This window comes from Rattus rattus, chromosome 8 (assembly GCF_011064425.1).
Source record: "Rattus rattus isolate New Zealand chromosome 8, Rrattus_CSIRO_v1, whole genome shotgun sequence".
Taxonomy (NCBI): domain Eukaryota; kingdom Metazoa; phylum Chordata; class Mammalia; order Rodentia; family Muridae; genus Rattus; species Rattus rattus.
In genome coordinates, this window is record NC_046161.1 from 31,397,623 (window position 1) to 31,407,432 (window position 9,810).

The 9,810-nt window shown below is 37.8% G+C and overlaps 1 protein-coding gene across 1 annotated transcript; it reads left to right on the forward strand.

The window, feature by feature from the left end:
• The first annotated feature begins 749 nt into the window (after window positions 1–749).
• On the forward strand, window positions 750–1,679 carry LOC116907781 (olfactory receptor 8B12-like). The gene has a single exon (XM_032910923.1). It carries the CDS (start codon window positions 750–752, stop codon window positions 1,677–1,679), a length of 930 nt encoding a protein of 309 aa, XP_032766814.1.
• The last annotated feature ends 8,131 nt before the right edge of the window (window positions 1,680–9,810 follow it).

Consider the following 9,810-nt stretch of genomic DNA (forward strand, 5'->3'; position numbering starts at 1 on the left):
GAAAGGATTACAAGATAAACCTGAGTCTGTACTTTGGCCTGGGAGAAGTCAGTCAATCCTGCATTCCAAGCTATTTTTTTCTATTCAAGAGGTCTTTATTTTTCTCAGAACACTTCAGATGAGAAACAGTAAGCAAAACATCCCTGCTGCAAGTAAAGGAAGGTATGTGCCCCTCTGACCCTGACCAGTCAGGAAACAAGGATCAGGACTGCAGATTGGGTGTGTATCTGCTAAAGGTCCCATTCTGCCCCAAGTCAGGAGGGTCTGTGTCTTTGAGAGCTCTGTGTCTCCTTTGTAAACTGAGATTGCTATATGGTCACATATTCTTAGAGGCTCTCACAGTAGTTCCTGTTAGCTTAGAATATTATTATTACTAAATCTATGTATAGTCCAGTTAGGAGATTGTGGGGAACACAACTTCAACTTGTAACTCTATGGTGCTGACCTAGAGAAGAAGTCTCAATTTAAGTAACTGGTATACTATGGTAAAAGAACTGTCTTCAGAATATGAGAGATGCTCATCCTCTAATGCTGGAAGATAAGTGTAGTCCTTACTGTGCTCTGAAAGTTAGAGTCACCTGGTAGTTCATTACTATGCTCTGTAAATAGTTTAAACCTTCCTACCACAGTTCAAACCTCCTTTGGGTTCCATTTTCACAAAGAGGACATAGATTTGTGAGGATGGTGGTGATGCTTCTTTTTCTCCACTGGCTTTCTTCTCTGACACACAGGCCTTCCTCCTGAGAAGAATGACTGTCAAGAATTCCTCTGTGACAGAGTTCATCCTCGCAGGTCTGACAGACCAGCCAGGACTCCGCATGCCCCTGTTCTTTCTCTTTCTAGGTTTCTACATGGTGACTGTGGTGGGGAACCTGGGTTTGATCTCCCTGATAGGGCTGAAGTCTCATCTGCATACCCCTATGTACTTCTTTATCTTCAATCTTTCTGTAATAGATTTCTGTTATTCCTCCACCATCATCCCCAAAATGCTCATGAGTTTTATCTCAAAGAAGAACATCATCTCATACTCAGGGTGCATGACACAGTTGTTTTTCTTCTGTTTCTTTGTTTTCTCTGAGTCCTTCATTCTGTCAGCCATGGCATATGACCGTTATGTTGCCATCTGTAACCCCCTGATGTACACAGTCACCATGTCTCCCCAGGTATCTTTACTCCTTTTACTGGCAGTCTATATGATGGGTTTCTCTGGAGGCATAGCCCATACAGGAAACATAATGAATCTGACCTTCTGTGCTGACAACCTTGTCAATCACTTCATGTGTGACATCCTTCCCCTTCTCGAGCTCTCCTGCAGCAACACCTTCACAAATGAGCTGGTAGTCTTCATTGTTGTGGCCTTTGGTATCGGTGTGCCCATTGTCTCCATCTTCATTTCGTATGCCCTCATCCTCTCTAGCATTCTTCGCATGCATTCCACAGAGGGCAGATCCAAGGCCTTCAGCACCTGCAGCTCCCACTTGATTGTGGTTTGTCTTTTCTTTGGTTCTGGGGCTTTCATGTATCTCAAGCCATCTTCCATTTTGCCCCTTGACCAAGGAAAAGTTTCTTCTTTGTTCTATACAATTGTGGTGCCCATGTTGAACCCTTTGATCTATAGTCTGAGAAATAAGGATGTCAAAGTTGCTCTGAGGAAAAGCTTGGGTAAGATAATACTTTAACAGAGGAGCAGTATCATGCAGTGCAGTGGTGTGATTGGTCAGTGAGCAGTATTCATATGGAAGGAGCTTTGCTTGGATAAGAAGATGCAATGTTGCCACAAGAGGTTCAAGGTCTGGCTATTTTTTCCCTTTCTTGTAGAAGAAGAGAAGTTTATGCCACTATGGAGTGAATGTAGGTCTTCAAGGATCCTGGGCAATTGTTCTACCAACAAACTACATTCATCCCATAAAGAGGGTTGCAAATCTTATTTAAGCAAGATTTTAACACAGCTTTGTTTTTCCTGACTCTTACTGTGCCTAAACTCTATCAATATTTATTTTTTAATGAAAAATGCACTTCTTTATTGAATATGCACAAATCCATAATTAATAGTCTTTTTTCTCATTTATAAGCTATTTTTCTGTAATTTATAAACATTGAGCACAATAGCACTTTTTGTATTGTTACGATGGTCAGGGTTCAAAGCCTGTGTCTTAGCATGCCAACCTTTGTCATTTGTCCAATATTTAATATTATGCATGTTTTTATCAATAATTAAGAGCCATTTATTCATTAAAGGGCCTTATAAATTATTTAACTATTCTTATTTAATAGACATTGAAGATACAAAAATATGTTTTATTCAAGGACCTAAAACTATCTGCTATCAAAAATAAACTCAAGTTTAGAAAGTTGAATTCATGTATGTGTTATCTGTCTTTATGCTCTTTGCTTGACATATTATCCCTCCTTTAGGATTTCTTTTTTAAAATAATACTTTTTAAATTATTTTATCTTTTGAAACTAAAATATAATTATATAATTTCCTCTTTTTCTCTCAGCCCTCCAGACTCTCCTGTGTACTCCATTTTCTCCTCTAAATTTATGATTCCTTTTTCCTGAATTGTTACATATTTCTAAATATATAAATGCAGTTTGATTATTTTGTATACTCTTGCCTGTGGTTATTAGATGTTAGGGCCTACTCTCTTGCCTTTGATATGATTTCTCTTTTAAAATCATTATACATCAAAATCATATTCTATATATAATAATTTGATGCGACTTCTCAGAAGACATTTTTTGGAATGGTTGTAGAGATAACTCAGTGCTTCAGAGCATTTTGCTGCTATTCCAGTGGACCTGCACATAGTTCTTAGTATTCAGGTTCCCAACTTTCCTGTAGCTTTAGCTCTAGACGATCCAACTCCTTCTCCTCCTCATGTGTGGCACACACACACAGACACAAACCCATACACACAGACATAGACACACACACACACACACACACACACACACACATTATAAAAACCTTTAAAAATCAGGCAAATTGAGAGAAGTATCTTAGAGGTCTCATGGATCTGTGCCTTGCTTCAACAGTGTTTAGACAGAACAGTCCCAGGGATTCCCTCTTTGTTAGCTTCCACCATCCTTCTAGTCTTTCAAGTCTTAGCTTCCTGGACCATCTCTTCTCTGCCTTTGGCTCTTGGGACCCGCTAGTATAATCTCTTTGTGATGAGCTCCAAACCTTAGGCCAGCCTTGAGCTCCCCGATTCTTATTACACCTAAGTAGAAGCTCCTATGAACCACCTTGTCAACTTGCACTTGTCGGTCTACTGCATCTATCTACCTTTCTTTGGGTTACTATTTTGATCAAGATTACTTGGCCCTGGAGGATGTAAACTATTGCTTCCATGGACTGGCTGAGAATAGTGAGCTGCTTATTAGGGGCATTTCCATGGGATTTTTATGGACATGCTAATCCTAGAGCTAATATTTTATCTGGCCATGTATTTGCTTGCAGTATTCATAGGCAATACTTTTTATATGGTCATGTAAATGCTTGAATTCCTTCCTTGTCTTAGCTCAAACTTCCTGGGCCATGTCAAAAAGACAATGCTTATCTACTTGTGAATTTCTCAGAAACCCTGTGACTCAGGGAGCTTGTTTAACAGATAACTGTAGTTTTCCCATTCCTTCCCAACAGGACATTTACTACCCATAAACTGGCCTGATTGTCACAGGCACAGATCGCTTTTAGCCTGCTCAGCCCAGGGACCTTGTTCTATCCATGGGGTGTATATGTGTGTCCTGAGAGAAAAGGATCTGGCCTTAAACCTCAAGCACTTCACAAAGTATATGTGATCTTTCTGGCTGGATTGCTTTACTCTTGTGATACAGCCTGGCAGTTTGTCCCCCAATAAACTTTTTCCCCCAGTAGAGTGGTCATGTTTGGTGGATTTGATGTGCTTGCTTAAAAGTTCAAATTCCCAACCAACCCAAATAAGAAAATAAGCAATTGATATGTTCATATTATTTAACAATTAATAAGGGATTAAGCTCACATACACACATTGAAGAATCTCAATATGTATGAATTTTAAACTTTATCTGAGTGAAAAACTTCACATGAAAGTAGTTGATACTTTTTATAACATTGAAGATGTAAGACTTGACCTACATCTTAACTACTGGGAGACTCCTATGAATGAGACGTGGGACTGGAGATTGATGCAAAAGCAAGAGATTTATTATTCCAGCATGTTGGGGTTGGCCTACATTCAGAGGAGAGGTGACCCTGAACTATCCATTAGTACAGTTTTTATACATTTTGTAAAGAGCAGTTACAGCAATGGTGATTGGGCATGCAAGCATTGGTGGGCTCAATTGACCTTTAGGTTGCTGCCAACTCAGGCAGCATAGGGGTCTTTGATCTATATAACTGGGGCTGCTATTAGATAAGGTTGGGACAGCCCTTCCTGGGAGGAAAGGACTGCCTGGAATCTTGGAGTCATTCCAGGAACTATGTGGTCAGATAAGATTGGAACATTCCTTCCTGGATGGGAGGGGCTGTTTGGTGCCCTGAGGCTGGTGGAAAATTACTAGCTCTTTTCTTTCAAAGGCAGGTAAAAATAATATATGATGGTTACAATCAGGAAGTAGTCATAGAGGGTGAGGATAACTCATGCTAGCAAACTTATTGGAAATGAAAATATAACTTAACTGAGTGGTGGTTGTGTGGATATGTAGTTTTTCAATAGTAATGGATTGTACATATAACTTGGTTTAATTTTCTTGAATTTCACTTATATTTCAAGAAGAAATACAACAGAATACAAGAGACAGAAGAATCTCAGGCATTGAATATATGATATTAAAAATGGATACATTGGTCAAAGAAAATGTTAAGTCTATAAAATTCCTGACATAAAACATCCAGAAAATATGGAATATTATGAAAAGACTAAACCTAGGAGAGGAAGGAGAAGAATTCTAGATCAAAGTTCTAGAAAATATTTTCAACAAAATTATAGAAGAAAAATTTTCTAACCTAAAGAAGAACATACCTTTAATGGTACAAGAAGCTTACAGAACACTAAAGAGATTGGACCTAAAAAGAAAGTTCCCTTGCCAGATAATAATAAAAAAAAAACTAAACTTACAGAACAAAGAAAGAATATTAAAATATGCAAAGGAAAAAGGCCAAGTAACACATAAAGGCAGACCTATTAGAATTACATCAGACTTCTTAATGGAAACTCTAAAAGCCAAAAGAGCCTGGACTGATGAGGTACAAACTCTATGCAACCACCATGGCTCGGCTTGACTACTACACCCAACAAAGCTTTCACTCAAATATGACATTTCTTAAGTCAAATTTAAACATTATCTATCTACAAATATAGCCATACAGAAAATGCTAGAAGAAAAACACCAACCTTAGGTTACCAACATACACAAAAATAGAGAAAAAAATAATCTTACAACAAAACAGGAGCAAGATAAGATTGTCCATGCCCTCCATATTTATTCAATATAGTTGAAATTTTACCTAGACCAGTAAGGCAACTGAAGTTGGTAGGTATAAATTGGGAAGGAAGAAGTCAAAGTATCATTACTTGCAGATGTTATGATAGTATATATGAGTGGCCCCAAATATTCTACCATGGAACTTCTACAGCTGGCAAATACTTTCATACAAGATTAATTAAAAAAATAAAAAAATTAGCAACCTTCCTGTATACTGTATGATAAATAATCTGAGCAAGAAATCATGGAAACAAAACCTTTTATACTAGATTCAAATAATATAAAATATCTTGGGGTATCTGTCATCGAGCAAATGAAAGACTTGAATGATAGAAATGTAAAGCCTTTGTAGAAAGAAATTGAAGAAGATATCAGAATATGGAAAGATCACCCATGCTCATGGATAGGTAGGATTAAGTAGTAGAAATGATCACCCAACCAAAAGCAATCTATAGACTCAATGTATTCCCCATCAAAATTTTAACCGAGTTTTTTATAAAATTTGAAAAAACAATACTCAAGTTCATATGGAAAAAACAAACAAACAGACAAGAAAAACTTTCAGGATAGCTAAAACAATACTGAACAATAAAAGAACTTCTGGAGGTATCCCCATCCTTGGTTTCAAGTTGTGCTACAGAGCTATATAATAAGAACCACATGGTATTGGCATAGAATTGGCATGTTGATTAATGAAATCAAATCAAAGACCCAGACATAAATCCACACATCTATGGACACCTGATTTTTGATAAAGAAGCCATAAATACACACTGGAAAAAAAGAGATAGCATCTTCAACAAATGGTGCTGGTCAAACTGGATGTTTGCATATAAAAGAGTGTAAATAGCTACATAACTTTCCACTCTGTATAAAACTCAAGTACATGTGTATTTATCAAATTTAAATGTTTTGTATACCCAGTAACTATGCAGCAGTCCCTTGAATTAAGCTGCATTTATGCATTCATGTAGTCAACAGTTCTGTGTATGTGTACTCAAGTGTGTGTTTGCCAACTTGTAGGAATCAGCCTTCTCCTTCTTCCACTATATGGGGGCTCAGGTTATCAGCCTTTGCAGAAAGCACCTTTACCCTCTGCATCATCTGACTGGCTGCTACCTTGTATTTTGAGACACGTTGTGTTTCTTAATGGCCTGAAAATGGATCAAAGATCTCAACATAAAATAAACCTGGTAAAATGAATCTAACAGAAAAGAAAGTGGGGAATAGCCTTGAATGCATTGGACTAGAAGATAACTTTCTGAACAGAACACAGGCACTTAGATCAACAACTAATAAATGGGACTTTATGGAACAGAAAACATTCTGTATGGCAAAGGACACAGTCAGACAAAGTTGAAGCCTACAGAATGATAAAAGACTTTTACAAACTCCACATATGATAATGGTCTAATATCCAAAATATATAAGAACTCAAGAAAATAAATATTAAAAACCAAATAATCCAATTAAAAATGGGAACAGATCTAAACCTGGGAATTCTCAATAACGTAATCTCGAATGGCTGAGAAGCACTTAAAGAAATGTTTAACATTCTTAGCCATCAGGAAAATGCAAATCAAAGCTACTTGGAGGATCCATCTTATAGCTGAATGGCTAAGATCAACAAAACAAGTGATAGCTCATGCTGGGAAAGATGTAGAGCACTGAGAATGCTTGTCCATTGCTGGTGGAAGTGCAAACTTTCATAACCACTATGGAAATCACTATGGCAATTTCTTAGAAAATTGGGAATCCATCTACCTCAGGACGCAACTTTACTACTCTTGGGCATATATCCAAAGGATGCTCCTTCTTACCATAAAGACACTTGCTCAGATAGTATATTGTGACTTTACTCATAATAGCCAGAGACTATGTAGAACCTAGATGTTCCTCAACAGAAGAATGGGTAAAGAAAATGTGGTACTCAGCTGTTTAAAAAAATTGGCATCATGAAATTTGTAGGCAAACGGATGGAAGTAGAAAAAAGAATCATCCTGAATGAGGTAAGCCAGATCTGGAAAGGCAAATATGGTATATATTCACTTACAAGTATATATTAACCATTAACTAGATGACAGCCAAGCTAGTCTGCAGACTTAGAGGGATTAGGCAAAAAGGAGGGGGCTCAGTAATAAGAAAGGCTCAAGGCAGGGATGTATGGATGTCCTTGGGAAGGGGAAATAGATTTTATGGTCGGACTGGAGTGAGTGAAGATGGGAGTGGGGTCAGGTTGTAGGGAGTGAGGCCAGTGGAGATGTGATGGAGGGAGAAAGTGTGGAGAGAAACAGCTGGAATTGGGGAAATTGGGGTATGGTGTGGAAACCTAGTGCAATGGAAACTTCCTGGAATCTATGAAGGTGATCCTAAACGATCCATTCTTTGCAATGGGGGATATGATGTCTGAACTGGTCATCTCTGGTAGGCAAGGCTTCCAATAATGGTACTAGGTTACATTCAATTGAGTTGTTGGCCAAGGGGTCCCATGGACATCTCCAGACAACCTATATTGATGCTAGGACAAAAGATTTTCCTCCACAAACTGACATTGGGGCCTCATTGTCAAGGACCACAACCACAGAATTCATTGAACATAGTCAAGTTGTCTATATGGAGCCATTACCCTCACATTTTAGTCTCTTTGTACAGGAAGATTCTCTATAGTCTACCAAAGAAAAGTGTAGACACCAACCGAGCCATAAAACCTTTGACCTTCAATCTGTCCTGCTTGAAAAGTATACTAAGGTGATGATGGAATTGAACTTTTGGGAATAACCAATCAATGTCTGATTTTATGTAAGGCTCACTTCATTAGAAGGAACATTTTCCTGACAACGATTGGGTAATGAAGAATGAAAGACTAGATAGCCCAAAGACCAAAGGTAAAACCAAATGTAACCAGGATATATTATATAAGATAGGAATCTATTGTCAATAGAAAAGATATTAAAGCAAAACAAAACAAAACTACAACAATCCAACAATCCCCAAATGTCTTGTGGGCTTTTGTCTACCACCAGCAGGCCACCTCCTGATAAGATGGCTCAACAAGTTAAGGACAGAGTAGGACATGTCACATAACAGTTCCCATCCAATCAACCATCTTTTATTTCTACAAACTGACTACACGCAAAGTAGGGGAAGAAAGCTCTTCAGAGACATTAAGAACCCCAGGTCTCTAGAAGAGATTTCCTTTTTTGGCTTTCTGAGAGCGCTGTTTGCTTTACGAAGTGTCTTTTTCTGTGTGACTGTGCTGCATGTGTATTTCCTCACCCCAATAAACACCTTTCTTTAACTGCTGATTCTATCTTTGGTGTTCAAGATTTTTTTCTCTGCTACCAGTGGGACTGGACAATTTTTCCTGTCTTTTAATTGGCAGAGAAGATGAACCCGATCAAGATCCCTAGACTGTATCCCTGACATAACATATGTATTGGTTAATGTTGATTACCAATTTGACAGGATAGGTATGTCCTTGGGAGACGAACTTCATGGCACACTTGTGAGTGACACATCTAGATTAGGTGAGCCTCTGATCATAAGTGTAAGAGATTAAAATGGTCAGGTAAATTGTAATGGGATGCTTCACCTACTGTGGGTAGCTACATCCCATGTCTGAGGTACTGGACTGAATGAAAGAGAAGGCTGTGTACAAGCAATCATCTCTCTCTGCTTTCCAGCTGTAGATGCAATGTGCCCAGCTGCCTTAACCTTCTGCCTTAAAAGAATTTTTACTGTTAAGTTGCTTTAGTCAGGGTGATTTATCATAGCACCAGAAAAGTAACTAAGATAACTGCATAAATGAAGAACTATAAATTAAAATATCGTGGTGGCAACTTTAGCAACCCAATTGTCACAATTTGTAAGGAAATTATTAGAAAACACAGGAAAAAGGGTATGTTTATATTGCGGCAAGAATGTAACTGAAAGAAGATTTAATGAGAACAAATTCAGTATTCTTGCCGAGTGCACGATTAGAAAGATCAATGTTAATTTCTAGGGGTTTATCCTTAGATGAGTGAAAAGCTAGGCAAAGCAGAGCAAATACTATGTGAGTTCCCTCACATGAACTCTGATCATGTTGATCTCACAGAAGGATGCAGTAGAATAATGTGAGTAGGAGTTGGGAAGTGTGGAGAAAAGATGGAAAGATTGTTAGTGGATACAGGTAATAGAAAAAAGGAAATGCAAGCACAGTAGACTTTATGTAATAATAATAATGTGGTATACATTTCCAAATAACTAGGAGAGTGGATTCTGAATATTCCCATCACACAGAGATAACAAATATCATAGATATGTTCATTATCCTGATTTAATAATTTTGTAATTTACATA

Excerpts from the sequence above, each read along its gene's own strand:
- LOC116907781 (XM_032910923.1), top strand. The coding sequence starts at position 750 with ATGACTGTCAAGAATTCCTCTGTGACAGAGTTCATCCTCGCAGGTCTG.